The 22,042-nt window shown below is 29.9% G+C and overlaps 2 protein-coding genes across 2 annotated transcripts in view; one reads left to right on the forward strand and one right to left on the reverse strand.

Moving 5' to 3' along the window:
• Positions 1 to 942: 942 nt before the first annotated feature.
• LOTGIDRAFT_104744 (hypothetical protein) lies at positions 943 to 8,553 on the forward strand (the record flags this gene model as incomplete). The annotated part of the gene is made up of 12 exons (XM_009057130.1): positions 943 to 1,039; positions 1,275 to 1,378; positions 1,687 to 1,863; positions 3,498 to 3,647; positions 3,872 to 4,058; positions 4,328 to 4,471; positions 4,866 to 4,990; positions 6,049 to 6,241; positions 6,446 to 6,686; positions 7,546 to 7,659; positions 8,064 to 8,184; positions 8,470 to 8,553. Coding segments are annotated over 12 exons (1,737 nt in total), but the record flags the coding sequence as incomplete, so codon positions are not given.
• A 6,813-nt stretch (positions 8,554 to 15,366) lies between these two features.
• Positions 15,367 to 22,042, reverse strand: part of LOTGIDRAFT_104558 (hypothetical protein) — a gene marked incomplete at both ends in the record, with an annotated part of 58,256 nt that continues 51,580 nt past the window's right edge. The window contains 7 exons of the mRNA XM_009057131.1: positions 15,367 to 15,536; positions 16,890 to 17,180; positions 17,499 to 17,591; positions 19,836 to 19,984; positions 20,273 to 20,408; positions 20,684 to 20,837; positions 21,124 to 21,239. Coding sequence (XP_009055379.1) covers positions 15,367 to 15,536; positions 16,890 to 17,180; positions 17,499 to 17,591; positions 19,836 to 19,984; positions 20,273 to 20,408; positions 20,684 to 20,837; positions 21,124 to 21,239 — 1,109 coding nt within the window. The remainder of the gene's footprint in view (positions 15,537 to 16,889; positions 17,181 to 17,498; positions 17,592 to 19,835; positions 19,985 to 20,272; positions 20,409 to 20,683; positions 20,838 to 21,123; positions 21,240 to 22,042) is intronic.

Consider the following 22,042-nt stretch of genomic DNA (forward strand, 5'->3'; position numbering starts at 1 on the left):
TTTAGTATGTTTACATAGCTATCTGATATCCCACCATTCAAGTTTTTACACTAAACTGAGCTATTGAAAGACAGGGTTTGTGTGGAGGACATTTTGTGGTATTTAATTATATTGATATGACATATAGATTAAGGAGATGTAGTGCAGATAGGTTAAAATGACATTTTGATATTGGATTTATTATATATTTATTATAGTTTTTATAAGAGATTCGAACTGTATAGTGAATAAGATTTTGTGTTTTTGTAAGAATATTGTGATATTTTGGAATATAAACTGAACACTAATAAGATTTTGTACAAGGTAATCAACAACATGCCAATAGGTTAGGATATTGTGATGTTGTGTTAAGTTAGAGTTAAAGGAAGTAGACTTTTATATCTTGACACAATAGTTAGTTTTTAAACCCAGTTTTTCCTGTCAGTGAAATGTGTTGAAATGGCTGGTATTAGAAAAGTAGTTTTAATTCTCCACAGATCTAAACAGAGAAGGTTTATTCTGCTGACACTCATTGGACACTGCATGGTGTCAGATACAGAAAAGTAGGATGGAACTTCATAGTTTTAAACTTGTGTTTATTGTTCACCATATAATAAGAGTCTTATTATAAGACTCTGACCAATACCCTGTAAAACAAACACATGTTCTTGAATAATGTAATCTTATTGTTTTAAATTGAAATATTTGAGGTCATAGGGTCATGAAATCATAATTAGGTCTATATATGTTTAAATGTGACTATGAATTGAAAGTGCTGACTATCATTGATATTGTTGGCATAATCAGTAGTTGATGGTAATGTTTTATGTTGTAAATAATCACATAACAGATGCCTTTGTTGAGCTTTGGTTCATCATATTGCTTATGGTTGAGTCCAAAAGAAAACCAAAGATCTATCATCAATACAATCAATAGATTCTATTATTTATATATGTTTTTCCTACCTATTTTCAGATGTTAAGTCCAACGTATAAATCTCGCAGTGAAGATTATCATAAAATATTTAAAGATGTTCCGAAAGATGAAAGATTAGTTGTTGGTAAGATTATAAAAATGTTTAAAAATATATTCTTACCTAATTATGTACAATACTTGGTTATGTACTTGGTCTTTGGTAGGTTGGCTACAATAAGGGCAATTTCGTACATTTTGTCTTATTATAAGTGTATGTTATTTTGAAATGATATTTTAAAAACAAGCTATGAAATTTGACCAGATTTTTGATACAATACTTGACTATGAAAAAATTTTTTGTTCATGTTTTTGTATTTTAGATTATTCCTGTGCTCTACAAAAAGATATATTAGTACAAGGTCGTATGTATATTTCACAAAAATGGATCTGTTTTTATGCTAATATATTTCGTTGGGAAACTGTGGTATGTTCATATTTAATTATCAATAATAACTCTCTATCTCATTTCATTACTTGTATCTCTCTCTAGAGATAAGACACCAAAGTGCCATTATGCTTCAGGATATGCAGGAGACAGAAATTGGAAAAGAGTTTGTAGAGTTGGCTGTTGTAGAATTTTTACCTTCATCAGCCTCACACAGAGCAAAACAGATTGTAAGCTCTGACCAAAGGATTTGGATTTGAACTTTTTATCATACAACAAATTTGGAAATGCAACTGAAATGATCTTTTCAAAATTCACCTTAAATAATAACTAAATTTATTTTCTAGCTATGTATACCGTGTTCAGAAATAACAGCTATAACAAAAGAAAAAACAGCAAGAGTAATACCAAACGCTATACAAATAACAACAGAAAAAGAGAAATATTTCTTCACATCATTCGGAGCCAGAGATAAAACATATATGATGTTATTTCGACTCTGGCAAAATGCTCTTCTTTCAGAGGTAGGAATTCAAGGCCATTCTTTAATCTTCTATACTTACTTTCCAGCATTTAGTCTAACAAAACATTATAATAGGTGACACTGATAGTCCATGCTTAAAATTTGTAATTCAGATACAAGTATGAATACAAACAAGCCATTAAAAGATTATAGTTACCGTTACAGAATAGAATAGAATAGAATAGAATAGAATAGAATAGAATAGAATAGAATAGAATAGAATAGAATAGAATAGAATAGAATAGTTTATTTACAGTAAATAGGCCAGTGGCCCATAGATACATTATAAAATGCAATACAGAAAGCATAAAAATAATATACAATAAACCTTCAAGTACATTATTATGTAAAAAATAAAAATATGCATGTGTAAATAAAATGAATATTAACAATAAACACTGATTATTTATTGTCTAAAGTTGACTGCATCTGTACTTCAAGGAGTGATTTATGTAATTTGAAATAGAGATTAAAAATTCTTTGTTGTCAGTAGCGCAAAAGTTGTAGAACTTGTTCTTGTCGTGTTTTACCGTATTGACCAAATCTGGTGGTAAATACCTAATTCTTAGGTGATTTAATTCGTTACAAATACACATATAATGAAATATATCTTCAACTTGCTTTTTACTTAATGGACGTAATGAACTGTTTATGATCTCTTTTATTATATAAATTAATTACTAATGGGAGCAGATTCAGCCTCAGTTTAGTTATATTACGCTTTATCTTAACATCAATATTTAATGATAAATAATTTTCTTGACATAAATTGATTTTAAAACATTTATAATTGGATAAACTGCTGCTCTTGCTTAACTTACTTGACCAGTTCTGTATATATGTATATCATATATACTGTTACAGATGTAATGAAGGTAGCAGACTTTGTCAATATGAACAATGTCTCCTTCCCAATGGAACAAGTTTTATCACTATTGTCCAAGACCAGTAAACCTAAAGTTTATTATGATAATAACAATATTTTAATATTTTCATCCAGAAATTTGAATTGACCCTATTTCTCCCACTCAAATAAAGTCAGTAATATATGTATCATCATTATAAAGAAGTCATGTTTATGTTTGTGTAGACAGAAGTAATTATGTAACATCTGTATATAATATATATCGAATGTTACACTATATTCAATCAAAATCACAGAATAGATCAAATACAATCATTGCTGTACTAGTTCATTGAACAGTGTGTTTGGGTAGCTAGGATGGCTGTACGCTATAATCCTATCAGAAAGGGCGAATCTAATGAGATACATCAAATATTTTTTGGATTTGATAGACCCTCATTTGGTGAAAATAATGCCAAGGTAAAAAAATAACTTATTGTTTTGAACATGATAATGTAAATTGTTGAAATGTTCTGTAAATATAAGATGTGTTATTCATCTGATAATGAGGATGTAAGTCGTTGATATGTTGTTTTTATTCTGATGTTGGAAATGTTAATAATGGCACAATAAAATTTTGAAAGGGATATTCTACTGGATGATGATTAACTACTAAGTTAAACTAGTAATGATAATGAAGATGGTATGAACAATTTTAACCATGTAAACTACAAACACAGAAGTAAAGAATTAACTAAAAATAAAATGTATTCTTATGTTTTATTTTTCAGCCAATGAATCCTAAAGAACAATGGCAATGGATTCATTATAGTTATGGTGAAGAATTAGGTCTCACTTCTAGTGATGAAGACTATGTAGCTCCCCCTGGTATGGATGATCTCATCATGAAAGACAAGTTATCTTCTCCTGAAATGCCACCAGTTAAGGTAACTTAAAAAATTCTGATGATCAAAATATTTTTTACTGCAAGTTGGTCGCACAAAAAAGTTGGTACGAATTTACCAAACAAAAATTAATATGAGGTTGACAATTTCACAAAGTTGGTATGTTTCAGGAAATTCAGGAGCAAAAGTTGTCCATAATTTTGCAAGCATTAATTCATCAGTTTGTTCAATCTTCAATATTTGATCTTAAATAATTACAGGAATTAACAGATTCCTCTGATCTACATGGTACATCTGAAATGTTAACTATGGCTAGTAATGATGAAGATCCTATACCATCAGATGAAGTATTTAGTCAGCCTGGTCTGTCATTAGAGTCACCTCTACCTCTCAATGTAACTACTGAAATACCTACTGACTTTGGTGATACCACTGAGGATAGTGAAGGTAATTTTTTGCATTGGTTACCCAGGAACAACATTCAATAATACATGTTCTGCCTGACATTCTCCTTGTGTGCTTAATATAGGCATAGGCAGAATTTGCTGAACGTTTTTGATCTGACATTGAGCTCAGTTAGTTATGTGATTTCTCTGGCCTTTCAAATCACTTGTGACTTGTGAGTTTTTCTTAAATATTTAGCCAACTTGACAACCCTCTATAGAGTCTAGATAGCTATAAATATTTATTTGTTATATTTATTTTATGAACTCTAGGTGAAGTAGCATGTTCTGGACATGATCATCTAGAGAAACTATATGTTGATGAAGTATTTAATATGAATATAGATAAAATGTTTACCTTATTGTTCACTGATACACCATTCTATAGGATATTTGTAGAATCTAGAAAAACATTTGGTAAGTGTCAATAGATAAATTCCAATATCTGTTATTTTGAACCTGATGTGTAAATCGGAATATCAGCTAAGAAATAGTTTGATTAGTCATAGAATGACTTGGCATTGTAAGAATGAAGTCAGAGGCACTAATTGTCATCTCAGTTCACAGGCGATCATTCTCAATCAAAATTTGTAAAACCTTATGTACTTCTATGATCACAAATGTATCTTGTAGCTGATATTCTAATTCATATTGAAATAATTGGAAATATTTGCCTGTCAGACATTACTCAATGATTTGTAAGAAACTGGTAAGAAGGATGTAAAACTCCATTTCACTGCATTCTAGTTAAAATAAATGAAGATATCAAATTTAATGCTAAATATTAAAAGTTTCGGTTATTTGTTTGAAGATTTAGATATACCAAGTTGGGGAGAGGAAGTAGATGAGGATGGTAACAGAGTTCGTACAATACATTATACATTATCATTAAATCATTCTATAGGACCAAAAACATCTCCATCATCAGAGAGACAGGTATGATATTACTCATAATTTATTTTATTTTAATTAAATATATTAATCATGCAGTTAATATGCCAGATATATGTATATTATATATTTATGAGTTTGAGTGCTTGAAATTGATGATAAAAATGAATTGTAAATAAAAATCACAGAATTTTGTTTTTCAGTCTCATAAATCTCAGAAATTTGGATTTTGATATCTTAACACATTCTAGAGTTCTGTTTTTAGCAAATCAAGGAAAACCAAATTGACCACCACCATAAAATTGTGTTGTTTTTGTTATTTTCACAGACATGTTATAAACAGACTAAACCTGGTATAATATATTATTATATTGTTACTGTTATCTTTACAGACATATTATGAGCTGAGTAAACCTGGTATAATATATGTTGTTGCTGATATCTTTACAGACATGTTATAAACAGAGTAAACCTGGTATAATATATGTTGTTACTGTTATCTTTTTTACTGTTATCTTTACAGACATGTTATAAACTGAGTAAACCCGGTATAATATATGTTGTTACTGCTATCTTTACAGACATGTTATAAGCAGAGTAAACCTGGTTTAGTATGTTGTTACTTTTATCTTTACAGACATGTTATAAACAGAGTCAACCTGGTATAATATATGTTGTTACTATTATCTTTACAGACATGTTATAAACAGAGTAAACCTGGTATAATTTATATGTTGTTACTGTTATCTTTACAGACATGTTATAAACAGAGTAAACCTGGTATAATATATGTTGTTACTATTATCTTTACAGACATGTTATTAACAGAGTAAACCTGGTATAATACATGTTGTTTCTGTTATCTTTACAGACATGTTATAGACAGAGTAAACCTGGTATAATATATGTTGTTTCTGTTATCTTTACAGACATGTTATAAACAGAGTAAACCTGGTATAATATATGTTGTTTCTGTTATCTTTACAGACATGTTATAAACAGAGTAAACCTGGTATAATATATGTTGTTTCTGTTATCTTTACAGACATGTTATAAACAGAGTAAACCTGGTATAATACATGTTGTTTCTGTTATCTTTACAGACATGTTATAAACAGAGTAAACCTGGTATAATATATGTTGTTGATTGTCAGTGTGAAAATAATGGTATACCCTACGCTGATTCCTTTTTTGTGGTCACCCAATACTGTTTAACACGTGTCACTAAAGAGAAATGTCGCCTGCGTGTTACTGGTGAAATAAAATATAGAAAGTCTGTAATGGGCATTGTTAAAAGTAAGTGGTTTTTTGATAATTATCATTTCACTTCATTATATTTCCAAAGAAATAACATTTTGATAAATTTAGCAACTGAAAAATTTATGTAAGAATTATGAATTGTAATGAATTATAAAAAAACTATTATTTCAAATATACATAACATAGTACAAATGAAATAAATATATCTTCCTTGCTAATAAAATCTTGTTTTTTTTGTAGGTATGATAGATAGATCAGCTGTGGGAGGATTAACAGATTATTTTCGTGATTTAGCCGTCCATTTACGACGAGAGGTGGAAGAGAATGAAAAACTATTAGGTCATACAATTGCTAAGAAAAAGTTACGGAAACGACGAAAACCTACAACTACAACCTCAGAACCACTGGTAACATCACGTCAGACAGATAGACAAATATCTTCTCCTCCCTCACCACATAGAAGTAAGGCTCAGAAATTTTCGTATGAAACATTGAAATAGATATCCATTGCTTTGTCCAAATTTATCAAAATCTTGAATAATACAAATGAAACTTATATAGAAAGACGTCAAATTTTCAATTTATCTTTTTAGATATGACTACCTAAACAATTTAAAACTTTGGGATGTTTTCACAAAGCAAATTTTGAATTAACAAAGTTCTATTTATTTTCTGAGTATATTTATGTAATTATTTACCTTAAATCAACATAATCAAAAATATTTTTTTTCAATCTTGTGAGGTGCAGCCCCACAAAAAAGTTTTAAAAGCAAAGTATCAACAATTGACCAAAGTAGTACTATTTGAAGTTATTGCCCTTGTTACATAATGTGTATAATAATGTAATCCATTGTTATTGTATCTACAGATCCGAAAGAAGAAACATCAGTGTTATTAACAGCTGATTCTCTAGTCAGAATTATTTGTGTGATGTAAGTATTAAATGGCTAGTCATGTATATTTTGCTAGTCACTAAATAACTAAATTATTGTGGAGCTTTATAAAGGTTCTATTCATGTGTTCCTCTTTCATGTTTTACATCAATATTCAGCTTACAAAAGTTTATTTATCTTTTTCAATGGATTAAAAAGTAGTTTTTGAACATTCACATACCAAAGAACCTACCATGTTGTACCAGCTGGTACTTGACCTAATCTGTTTTTAATCACCTTTCCTAGATTATCTGTGACCATATGCAGCTGTGTTCACCAGACGTTTTTTACACCAAAGAAGAGTAAAAACTTCTGTCCAGCATTGTTCAAATTAACCAAGTAAATGACATCTGGATCCCATTCCAATAGAACTATAACTTAATCTAATATATTCTGTTTATATTCCAGACTATTATTTCTAGTGTTGTGTAATGCTGTGTTATATTATAAACTATGGTCTTTAGAACATTATACTTCAAATATATACTCTTCTAACTCAGCTCAAATATTAGATAATCTGGCGTAAGTTAAAGTCTTGTTCAATTCCCAACAATTTGGTAGTTAAGCTAGTTCACTATTTTGTGACAAGATAAATTGGATAAATATAGTTAAGTATATTAGAACACAATCAAATTAATATTGAATTAGAATTCCATTTTTTTTTATTTCTAATGCAGTCCAGTTCTTATGGACTATTGACATTAACAAATCAAAACCTGTTATGTAAGAATCTTTTCATGATAACAATTAAAATGTGACTGCAGTTGAAAGCTTTTTTGATTACAATGGAGACAAAAAGTATCATCAAAGAAAAGAAATAAGTTAATTTTAATTAGATTTATTCTATAGATGTTAATTATTTCATTGTATCTTCTCACCGAGATATACTTTCAGATATTATATACATGTCTGTGGTTCTATTATAGAAAATATCCAGAATCACGTGAAGAATGGTTTAAATTATTGAAACAACAACAATTATTACATGATAGTGAAATAGATAAATGGAGAGAAGTATTGTCAGCATCTATAGTCTTGGTTGATCAGGTACTATTTCTTAAATTATCTAATGATGCATTATTCATATGATTCTTGTTACTATTATTAGCAAACAAACCAGGTTTTGGATATTAAACCTGATATTGATTTGCATGGCTACATATAAGGTTCTAGTGACTGCTTCAGTTGGACAGTAAATAACTAGCATTTTAACTTTATTTAACCTAAAGGGATATAGTAATCTAATTATAAGCTCAGCAGCTATGATGGAGTTGAACTAGCAACTATTTAGATTACTTCATCCCTTAAAACTTTACAATATTTACTCTTCAGATGAAAGGAACATTGGTTCATCTGCATGATAGTTTAGAGGGTCGTTTAAAAAGTGCTACAACAGACAGAAAACCCAACAGTTGACCTTAATATTGAGGGAAAATGGAAAAATGTGATAAAAACTGGAAACATATAGAATGTTCATTTTACTGCCAACTGGCTGGCCGTCTGACATTTACTCCTAAAAATTACAGTGGTTCAATGATACTCAATAAATTTCCCTCTGAAGAAACAGACAATTTCTGAAACTGGTATTCAAAAAACCGAAAGCCATAAATATATCATGATTTTGGTTAATTTCTTGTTAATTCTTAAGATGAACACCAGCAATCTATTCACTATTACTTCAGATACACTGTTTGTGCTTATGACATGTTCCTTTGCTGTGCATGTACACAATTATTGAAGGTATTTTAAAATATTGTTATAATGTTAATATTGTTGTTGATGATATAAAAGAGGTAATTTATTTTAACTACTAGCTGTAAATCATGTCCCCAAGATAGGATTCCAGCCAGCAAATATGACAATGCCATACATGTGTACAGGTCAGGATAAATAATCTAGAGATTTGCATTGAATGCTGGTATTCTGAAGGATAATCATATGACTTCAACTAGTAGTAAATCATTTATTTTATCTTGGAATAAAATGTCATGAAATTTTGGTTTTAATTTTTTTTAATTACCGATAAACTGAAGTTAGCCTTGAACTTCATTAATAAACCTTGAGCAGCATGGACTATCTAAAAAAGGTGCCAATTCTCTTTGCTGAAAAATATATGTTACAAAATACACCTATAACTCTTATTATTAATTATGTTTAACCCATTTGGTTCCAATGTACCACATCAGACGTCCTTTCATGTTCCTTTAGCAATGGTGTACAACATTAATCACATCATGCACGACAAGATACCGCATCTTTAGATACATATTAGTCGTATCTTGGAATGGCCGAAACATAATTTGGACAGAACTCTCAGGAGTATATTTTGAAATTTTTTAATAGTTATTTCATTTATTTTTTAACATAATATTAGAATTGTAAAGTAAAAGCATTATGCTTAGATTGAATACAGTTATAATACTAAATTATGATATCGTGCTGGTCATCATTACATTATTCAGACAATTTGTTTTAACTAAGGGAGGTAATCATAACTTATAAAAAAAAAAGAATTGGTGTTTGCATTGATCATTGCCTTTAAGACACAAATCACACTGCAGTCAAACAATAAAAATTTTGACCTATGATTGATTTAAAGTGAAAAAATATAATGGTCAAAGAAATCTTTTAAGTCATTGAATAAAATGAAACTTAATATTAATGTGATGCTTAATTCACAACATTGTCAGGCTGAGCTACCATATATTTGGGAATATAATGTGCACTCCTTCTTCCCCTTTAGAATATCTAGGAAAAAAACTGCTCACTCACTATAAACCCAAATATACAGTATTAGGAAAATTAAACTGAAGGTGATAACAATTTCAAATCTTTAAGCCATAATTAAATTATAAAATATTGTAGATGATCATAAGTTAAAAAAAAAAAAAGGAAAGAATCCCTTAAGTAGTTTGATTTTATGTTTTTACACAAATGCTGGTCCCCTCATAAAAATATATATAAATTACATCATAATTACAAAACATTACAAAGGGATATAGTAGTCAAATTATTCTTTTTAACTATTCAATGAACTTAATTCAAGATGCCAAGATACTTTTCAGGATGAAAATCTGACATCTAATCTGCTGTTAAGAGTTAAGAGTAATTTGATTATCAAAAATTAAGCCCTATCTTATGTAAGAGAATAATTTGACGACAATATCCCTTTAAATGAGCTCCATAATTTCTATAACAGTAATCAATTGATATAAAATAAATATATTTGAATTGCACAAGCAGAATTTTTCACAAAATTGCACACATTTATTTAGCATTTAAATATGAATGTTTTTGAAGTAGAAATAACACAATAATATCTTTGTTTTCTTTGTTTATGAAAATAGGAAATCAAAGTTGGGTGAAAATTTTATCAAAATTAATGGTAAAAATTCTTAGGAATGTTTTTTCAATTTCAGAGTGAAAATAATCAGTTTGAAAATAAATTAAAATCAGGATACTTAAAGCATCAAATTGGAAAATTGTTTAGTTGTATTATAATTGAATCTGTCTCCAGTTTTCAAAATAAAAACTTAAATATCTTAAAATTGTCTTAATTTTCAAGACATTATAGGTTTTATGGATATAGGTGGCAAATCACGTAAGAACTAACAAATATTTTGTTCTTAGGAATCAAAAAACAAAATCAAACTTGCACAACAATAGGATTTCATGTGAGAAGATGAATTTGCAATATAAATTTTTCACATTCAACAGATATCAGTCTTAAAGATATAATGATATAATACTTTTCAAATTACTTGAGATGTGCAACTGATAGAAATGTATATGTTTCAACAATAAACAAATTTCACAGTTAATGTCTGAAGTCATTAATTCAGTGTTCTCTCTATTGTACACTACATACTATTTTATTGTCCAAATTACTTTTTCTTGTAAAATTTTGATTAATCCAATTCTTGATAATCATGTAAATCAAATTTTGGTATCAACAGTTGTCCAATTCAAGTCATTTGAAAATTAATATACTTTCAATAATTTCAATTTCATTCTCTCAATATAAGTTATTATGTACAATTATGATTTAGGACAAAATATAACAAAAACAACAAGTAAGTAGTATTTTAGAATTGACTTTAATTAAATGATGATAAAAATTTGGTGCCAATCTTGTCAGAAACTGTGAATTGGCTAACTATTAATTTCACAATTCAATTTTATTTCATATTTAAATTATTTGAAGAATATGTTGACAGTTTTGAATGTTTCATCATAATATCATGATAATGGCTGCTAAAGTATAACTGATTTTTGAAGCTTTTACTAATTTTTAGAACTTGCTTTCTTTCAATTGCTATTTGCATAAACAAATCTGTTCTAATTGTATGCCAAATACTCTTCTGTCTTTTAAAAAATGAAATGCTACTTTTTACTATTTCTATTTTAGCACTATCTCCAACATTGAAAAACAGAATTTTACATAAGGATGATGGATTTGACAAAACGTTAAATGGACAATCGATACTGAAATTTTATTTTCTACCTTTCTAATGGGCAAAACATGTAAATTCCAAGAATTTACACTTACAGAATATTTCAATGGAAAGTAGCAAAAATTACCAAACATAGCAAATTAAAGGAAAACATTATAAGATATTTTGGTAAATTTCCCTAAAAAAAAAAAATCTCCATTTTGAGTTTCTAGAGAAAGTAAGAACGATTGATAATCTTTGAGAAACAATAATTTTAAATAGACTTCTGTAGAAAAATATAGAAAATCTCTCACACCAAATACCCATTCTTACTTTGATATGTATAATATTACAACAAGCTAATTGGTAACTAACTTTTACAACTATAAATATTACTATAAATAGCTAATCAGCTAACTTAATAATCTAATACGCCTACTTGATATCTTCATTTATATTAGTCATTGTTTGAAGCCTTCCACCAATCTCTAACTGATAATTTGAATCATTCACAGATATATTGTTGTGACAAGCACTAATTTAGGCAATACTACCCATGGATTTTTTTTTGTACTGTAAAATGAAGAGTGAATATTGTTAAAATAACTTGGTGGAATGTACAATAGAATTCAGGATGCACCAAAATTAAATTCTGTTGCTGTGAACAGAAACTGTGTATGTTTTGCTCTGTAAAGTATATCAACTAATATAACAGCAGAAACTACTTTTAAAGTTCACACAAGCACTTAATGATCAAGTCTACATTTGGTCCAGAATAACCAGTATAGACAAAATTATTTACTATGTACACTTATATAACAACAATAACAATGAGTGATTTTTGCGTAATGTTATCACAGGCATTTTGTCATTTATGGTCAATTTCTGCCCACAACCTTATTCCAATATACAAAATTTATAGCACAAACTGGCAGAAAGAGGAAATAAATGACAAATGTCTGCTTAATATGGACTGTGTTCAACATTTATACCAAACACAACGCAACACGTTTACTGGATGATTTTTATGCACATGATGAATTTATGCACCATTTACCAGTCTTTTTTCTGGAGTCCATGGAAATATTGTTATGAAGATGATAATGATTAAACAATGCATTATGGGTAGGGGTTGTATCATAACATTTCACTATCCATTTCATATCGAGGAGCTGATGATGTAGACGACTGTCTTTGACGATATTTCTTAAATTCATCCCTCAAACGATCAAATCTCTGCTCATTATCATCATACCGATTTGAACGTCTTGGTTTAGGATATGGATTTGGGACATCTCGTCCAGGATGAGCACTTAATTGAGAATAATTTCTCAGAGCATTTAAAATGTCATTTTCTAGAGCATTAATGGAATCAAATTCATAATTTTCATCACCTGATGTGTCTCTGCGATGATTTAAACTCCCATCTAAAAATGGTGATGAATCCTGACTAAGATCTTCTTGGGGTGTTAACAATGAACTGAATGAAAGGCTTCCCTTGCCAAGTCTATGAGGATAGGATCCTGTGCCAGTACTTTGAGAAGTATTTCTACTAGCTATTCCACTAGTACTTGTGGAATCTGGTACACTTTCATCCCGACCACGGATTGGTCTGGTTGGAATGCTACGTGACGGTTCTAGATCTGAAGTATAATAGGGGGCAGCTCGATGCTGAGGTTTTGGATAGTTAGTGACAGGAGATGTGGCACGTAAAGGTTGAGATCTAGGAGATATACCTCTGTTAGGATCTAAGAAGCCATTATCGTCATGGTTACGTGTAGGACTAGTTGAATAAGGAGATCTAGGTACACTTCGAACTCTATCCACAACACCTTGCAAATGGTCTCTAGTATAACCTAGTGGCCTGCCACTGCTGTTACTACTATTCTGATCATCCTGAAGTTGTTGGTGAAAAGAACGTTGTGTTGGGGGAGCCCATGCCATGGGATGATCGCTGTGAGTTGGAGATGCAGGACCATCAAATTCATGAGGTGATTGATCATGAATTCTAGAACCAAGTTGACTTGATGGATAACGAGTCATGGGATTATGAGACTGATTGAATGACGGCATGACAGAACTCATGTCATTGAATGAAAAAGGAGCATCATCAGTTAAGTAGGTCATCTGAGCAGGTTTCATGGAGCTGTGTCTAGGGAAACCAGGATGTTTAGGTGGAGCATTAAATCCTTGGAGACTAAAAACCTCGTCATCTTCATCACTATGAAAACTATTGTAGGGACCATCATAGGCTTGGTTAGGTCGTCCAGAATTTTTTGATATAGTAGCAGGACTGAAGGCTGAAGCTGGACTAGGATGTATGTCAACTCTACTATTCATTGGCTGAGAGCCATGCGATTGTCTCCTTTCAAAATCTGGTATAGCACTGCGACTGTGAACACTTGCTTTTGATAAAGATCTATCCGCAGCTATATGAGGCACATCTATTGGCTCATACCCCCCAGGACCATATCCTCGTACAGGATACGGCATATTTGTTGGGTAGTCCCGCTCATAAAATGTTGGGTCTCGTAAGTAGGAAGGATGAGTTGAGCTGCTATCCATATTAGCTGTACTTGGTAGGACAAACACCCCAGGATCCCGTGTAACTGTTGTTATAACGTCTCCTCTAACATTTGGTTGCCATTGATTCCGTTTTGTCGAAGTTTCACTGAAAGTAGACAAACTGAAGATTAATCTGGATTCTGAACAGTAAAATAAGCTGTTGGGAACTGACCAAAAGATTTAAGTAAAATAATATGAAAAGAATCTTTCTCATAAAAGGGATGTCAAGAGGTTTTCTTAAGGTTCTTATGTTTATCAGGCACACAGATAGTATCAATTTGCACCATTTCAATTTTAAATCAGACGTCTGTGGTTCTTGCAATTCCACTAAATCATAGAACTGAATAGTCCAACTGATAAATATATAATCTTATTGACCATGTTTGAGACTTTAAATTTTATGTCCATTCTAAGAGGTAGTATCCTTTAATGTGTAGATTCCATGGGTGCCCGGACTTATAAAGTCAAAAATGTGCTTTTATCAAAACCAAAACATATTTCAAACAAAATGAACAAATATAAAAAATACAAAATTGAATACAAAATATAAAATTAAGAGGAATCTAAAATTGAAATTTCCTTATTTTCAAACCGAATCGAAACAATAAACACATGACATAAACGAAGGATTGAAAATAATATTTGGGTACGAAAAAAAAATATTTCAAGACACAATAGACAACAAATGTAAAAGTTGATGAACATACTATGTACGTCACCTTTCCTATGATTTCTTCTGGGTAGCATTAATAAATAGTCATTTAATTAGGTAATCATTATTAAACAGAATAAAAAAAAAACAACCTCCTATTAATAAGAGCTCATATTGTCAAGAAATATTGTGTCTTACTAGCTAGAAGGTTGTGAGCATATTGGCAGTATTCTGTCATCAAAACTGCTAGTATTTCTGATACAAATATTTTTCTAGTCTCTGTGAAATGTGATTTTATAAATTGACTTTATCTTGATATATGATATAAGAGTATAAGAAAGTAAACAAGTAACTTACTGTGTGCCTAAATCTGTTTCATCAGCTTTAGAATAATTTACATCGTCTGAAGGAGAGAAAAATTAATATCATATTAGAAATTAAATGGTGTTTAAAATTCAAGATGTTTGCATTGATCGAGCAAATAAAGAATATTACAAACACATATTTCCTTTAGAAATAGAAAAATCATTTTGTGACCAAAATCAAACATTATCGTCTAATGAATGCAATGAAAATTGATTATTTCTCAATGAAAATTACACTGTACTTACTGTATCGACTAACTTTAGTTTTCTGTTCTTTTCTTTTACTATGTATAACAGCTATAACAGCTAATAGGACGGCAACAAGCAAAAACAACAACCCACCAACAATTCCTCCTATTAATGCATCAGGTAATCGAAATGGTTCTGAGGACAAATAAAAAGTATAGAATGAGCTAAAGGCACCATAAACTTCTAATGAAATGAATTGGTGTTATATAAGCTACTATTTTCCATCTAGCAGCTAATGATTAAGATAATTTTACTCATATTTAATGAAAAGTAAAATTCAGACATTATGTAATAAAAAAAATATACAATATATCATAAAATACAAAAATTAACATTGATTAATTTAAAAATGGATTCCCTTTTGATATAAAATGAATATTATTTTTTCTGACACCAAAATTAGTGTATTTGTCCCTAAGTTTTATAAGACATTTTTTTCCAAGATTCACATTTTTCCAATGCAGTGTTATGATCCATCAAAAATCTTCTATTGAAGATATGTAGACAGAAATTTGTAAATTTGCTAAAACAAAAATCCCTGAATTGAGCTCTCACAAATAATCACATGACTGAAAAATGTAGTCTTTTTGTACAGATAAGAAAACAAGACCTAAATATTCTTTAATCAACCAAACATCCACAATATTTTGACTCTATGGTGCAATAAAGGAACCCACCTTTAAACATCAATTTTAGAAAAATTTATAGACCATCATATACACAGTATACTTGTAACAAATTTTAATCAAAAACAATGAACAATATCTGCTAAAACAAGATGATTACGAACAAAAATTAAAAAAACTTAAAGAACTTGGTTAGACTGAATGTGAACAATATAAAAATAAACTGATATTGAAATGAACATTGAATAAAAAAAAAAAATAAACTGAAAAAATGGGTGAACAGTAAACAGCTAAAGTATGAGATGTAATACCAGATGATGATGCAGGATTTCCCCTTCCTGTCCGAGAAACTAGCCATGTTAGAAAGAGAAAAGGGTTTATAATTAATAAGCTTGTTATATAATAATTCTTTCTCCTGTTCCACTGAAAGTTTTCAGAAATATATTAAAATAGGATTTACGAAACCATTATGGCTATTAAAACTTCAAATTCTCTCAAACTTTTTATATAGATAAAATAAAAGATGCAGTAGCCATGACCTCATTGGCTAGACATTAAGATGATTAAATATTTAATATTGTCATGACATATTTTAAGAATTATTCCTTTCCTGTACCTAATCCCTCTCCAATTGAAGACTACTTGTTTAGATTTATCATATACACACTTCCCTCCTAACAGAAATTACAAATGAAAATAACTCATGTTTCAGATGAAAATGGCTAAATTTTTTAAATAATTCCATTGGTTGAATTTACATCAGCAGGATGACAATCAAAGTTAATTCCTTCACCATAGTAAACCTCACCCAAGCCTAAACTATGATAAAACTTGTATAAAATGTTAGAAGATATTGACTTACCAGGTGTAGTATTAAATGAAACTATATTACTAGGTAAACTATAGGCTAAAACACCATAAGATAATACACGTATATCATACTGAGTCCCACGATTTAAATTAGACATTTTCATAGAGAGTCTATCAGATGTTCGTACAACACCATCATACTTCTGCCAGTTTCCGTTTGTACGAAACTCCACAACATAATATAATATAGGCACGCTGGAATTAATTGGTGGTAACCAGGAAACTGTCACTTCATTTTCCTCCATTGCTATAGATACATTACCAGGAGCACTTGGTCTTGGACCTGAAATTTATATAATACAATATGATAGTGATACAAACATAATAAGCTTTTGAGGTTTGTTTTTTGCTTGAAATCCTTCAATGCTGGAAAATGTCTAGTGCATTCAAATGGCCACCAAAAATACATAATATATAGGGCCAATGTGTTTTATAAATCTTTAAATGGCATTTTGTATTTTACATATTCAATGATCATACGTTTTATGTTTCCTTTACCCAGTCAAAATTTCTGTCTACTGTAACCTTATCATAATAGACATTTCTATTCCTTCATAAACAAATAATTCCTTTTAGTCTCATAATATGTAATCTATACTACAATGGATTTCAACTATCAACTTACCTATAGGCTCCTGTATATCAGGTCTATATGTTGATCCATACTGATCTGTTGGTAATGCTGTTACTAAATCTCCCACATAGCCTGTAATATAGAGCAGGCTTTTTTTAAAAAAAAATGGACACAGACAACAATTAATTACTTCATTATAAGTTCAGTAACAATTAATCCAAAAACAAATTCAAGCCATAAATAAATTCCAAAATAACCTTTCAGTCAACATTCGTATCAAAGCAATTTGAAAAAAAGTTAGAATAAAATCCTGACCAAGAAGAATCCTGACCACATTCACAAAGAAGTGAAAGATTAAATCAACCCAGAGAGCAAGATTAGACTTTAGTTATTATTGTAGTAGATGGTAGATAGCAAGAGTAAAAGCATAAGACAATAGCCATGCATAATGTTAATATATCAAAAACCATGCTTTCTAACCATGCACATGCTTGGCATATATTTCTGGAAATCAACATGCAACAAAATGCATAATAATGCCACTCATAATGAAACATCTAGGTATAAAATACATCAACCACACAGCACACCAAACTAAATTGAAATAGTTATATATATATATATACTGATAATTATTGTCTGCCATATATTTACATCAATACAACATAGTAATAAAACATATTCATTGAACTGCAAATTGCCATGATTAGCAACTAATCCTGTAAAAATTGTTTGTCCACAGTCCACTCATCCTTACTGCAATAATGTATTATGGCTGGATTAGTTGAAGCTTAGTCTAGAAATTATCATGGATTCTAAATTAGGTCAATCTAAATGGTTGTGGACTTTGGCCTGATTTGAATCCAAAATAATCTTTAATTTCAGTGACTTTCTGCTTTATTGCTGATTTAAAGCTAGAATTCGCACCAAATTCAAAAAGATCATTTAATTGATAATATGATTGGTTCTTTCAAACAACAATAAATTATCCAATCAAATGACCAATTTGACACTCAAGATCCAGTTAAGACATTGTTTGAAATACTACAAATTCACTAGTTTAATTCTCAATATAAGCAATATATGAGAGAATTTCAGTAGGATTTATACCCAAGCTGTTCAATGTCGATTTATCAGCTGCATCCTGGCCTGCAAGCAAATCAAATGTTAATATGCAAATTATATGCAAATTTATGTGCATATGATTAGTGCTACTATGAGACATGTGAAGAGAAGAGATAAGGGTCACGTAATGCAGTGTAAAATAGGACTACTTTAATTTCACTGAGGTATTTTCATACTGCTGAAATTGTCAATTCCAAAAACTATTAAATTTAAGAGACCCAATAAAAAAAGAGATGAGTTAGTTAAAGATGAAACTGAGTATAATTAAGGCAGAAAGACAGAGTTAGTAGTGTTTTTAGTAAAGATATAGTGCAGATGAAACTCTTTCCATATCATATCATGATGACTTTCAATTTTTCAGATAAGGTATGAACACAGTATAACAGTCATGTGACAGGCTCACTTCTTTTTTTTTTATTAAATGGACTATCTGAACAAGAACAAGATGGTGCAACATGTTATGAGAAGTTTCTGTCATGTGACTGTTACACTATATCCTTGTCAGATACAATAAATGAAAGAAATTGAAAGTAAAGTATTGAAGATGAGTTGTTTATGAGCCTCTATATATAATAACAAAACGTTCAAACCAGCCATTGATCATAATGCAACAACCGTTCATATAGTTCTCCATCCAACAACATCCTCCAAATATTAATAATCAATTTTCCTCTGGAGTAACATGCATTCATAAAGAGTCTAAATCATTTCTTCCCTTGCCATTTGTAGTTAATCCAAACTTCTGTTCATGCAATTTGAAGTTATGTCTTTAATACAGAGTATCAATAATTTTGTTTGTGTATTTTCGACATTTTATTTTTAACATTGACCATATAATGACTACAAGTCATTCCACATAAAGACAACATTAGAGTGAGCTCAATATTTAAGTACTGTTGACAGAAATTTTCTTCTTCACCACCTTATGATCACCCTCTAGGTTACAAATCAAGGTTTCAAAAAAGGTGCTAATCATAGTTAGAATATATTAACAAAGGTTACCATAATTTTCTTTAATTTAGGACTTTTATATAGAAATAAAACCCTAAACCTTTTACTTTAGATCAGAAGATTTCAACAGACTTGGATCCATTTTTGTCTTTCAAGATGTCATTATCACATCAATTTTTAGCATACCTTAGAACTAGCTAGGAAATTGAGTTATATGACTTATCCATCAATGAACAAGAAAGCTTCTCCAATTCCCTAATGAGCTCACTCTACAATAAGCTTACTTACCAAGTGTTTGAGCTCGAACCCGTTCACTGTACATTCCATCACCATGTTCATTTCTGGACAACACCATAAATTCATACATTGTATCTGGGCTGAGTCTATATAAGGTAAAAGCCATAGATTCCTGTGGAACCTGAATCGTTTGCCATTGACTCCAATCACCATTTAAATATCTAAACCTGAAATTGTTTTTCAAAATAATAATGTAACTGATAAGTTTTTTGGTTTTTTGGGGAAACGGTAAAAGTGTCTATTCGTCTTATAATTATCTAATAAACTCCATAATATACTAAATGTTTTCACCTTTATTATTTCATAAGTATTAAAAATGTCTCGTGTGTTATATTCTTAAGCAGCATGGATATCTTTTTGGTTCGAATTCAAACAGAAGTAATTCTCTAAAATAACTACAAGTACTTTGTAATAAACTAATATGGAACTAAGTACATGTATATATTACATACCACAAAACATAATATTGGGGACTACCGCCATCATAAGCTGGTTCCCAAGTAACTTTAGCAGAGAATAAACTAGGTATAACAGTAACATTATATGGTGCATGAGGTGTTGTATCTGAAATAAAAATGGACAATACATAGTTGAACATCCTGAGCAACTAGAAGTTTGTCAATGAGATGCCTAGATCATCGATGCCATACATGATTTATTTTGAGGAATGCTTTCAATTTTTCAAGACTAGGTTTCAGAAGGCTACAGTTCTTTTTTGGGTGCAAGAATTCAAACATTGCAGAAGACAAAATGTTTATTAACTTTAGAATTGATCATCATGATAAGAAATATTACATTTACCAATGTACTTAAAATAACAAGCTCTGCCAAAGACTTACTCATTATGCGTAGTTCTGTTACAGCCACAACAGATGCTATATCATTGGTTGCGATACATTCATAGAAACCATGATCCTCTTTTATTAAATCATTGATAGTTAGGTTACCATTGTTAATTTGTATTCGGTTACTATTCTCAAATTCTCCTTTAGACTGAAATAATTATACAAAATAGCACAAAGATAATTAAATGAGTGCAAAATTTGTCAGGGCAGCAATTCAAATCTATCTACTTTTTGACAATTACAAGCTATATCCAAGGATGTTTAACCTGCTGCATTCATGGCCCTTTTTTGCCCTATCCATCCATTAGACTGATTAATATTTTAGTTCTTCCCCTGATATACAAGGGGAAGCATTTGTATTAAAACTTGAAACGTCTTGCTGAGTTGAGTTGTAAAAGAAAAAAACAAAACAAAAAGTAATGAAGAATACTCACCCTCTTCCACGTAACACGTGGTGTAGGATTACCATCTGCTTTACACGGCAGAGAAACACTATCACCTGTATGTTGTCGAAATTGTGATGGAGGACGAAGAGTAAAGTATGGTGGATCTGAAAATAATATATAGAAATATATCAACAAACCCTACCCACAGTATTCAAGACAGACATTAAACATATAATATCAAATATATTTTCATTATTAATATCAGCTACCTATATTACATTTCACAATAAAAAACCTCATGGTTGTCTGCAATTAACATCTTAACATGGCTCCTTTTTTATAATTGCAAAGTAGATAAATTTGCTTTTGGTAAAATATTTTTTCTAAACTATCAAAAAACTATTTTAGTACATATAAATATCAAATCTATTATTATTATTCCAACAAATAAAAAACAATCAATAAAATTTGAATAAACAATATGAACCGGAACAGTGATTATCAAAGATAAAATATCATTGCAAAATATTATTTGGCGTAAAGTTTGCAAAAGATGTAATGTGGAAAATTGTTGAAAGTGTTCCTAGAATATTGTGAAAAAATATGATTGTATTTCTTACCGGTTGCCTCTGCCAATAATAATAGTAGGCATTAAGAAAATATGACAAAAAATACACAAAAAAAACATTACATATTGTCAATTAAGCAAATTATTGGGTAAAGTATTTTAAAAATTACACATAAAATTAAAATGGTTTGATTTGAAAGAGGTCATGGGAAAGGTTAAATATTGGCAAAATTAAAATAACATTTCCCGAAATTATGATAGAAATACGGTGAAAAAAATTTGAAAATTGTAAATTTTAAATGCAGGAAATAGGAAAATTAAATAAACAAATTTGAACATGAAAACACAACTGACATTAAGTTGAGAAAATTTCATGATTGTTAACATGGAGAAAATCCC

Source organism: Lottia gigantea (assembly GCF_000327385.1).
Source record: "Lottia gigantea unplaced genomic scaffold LOTGIsca_3, whole genome shotgun sequence".
NCBI lineage: Eukaryota > Metazoa > Mollusca > Gastropoda > Lottiidae > Lottia > Lottia gigantea.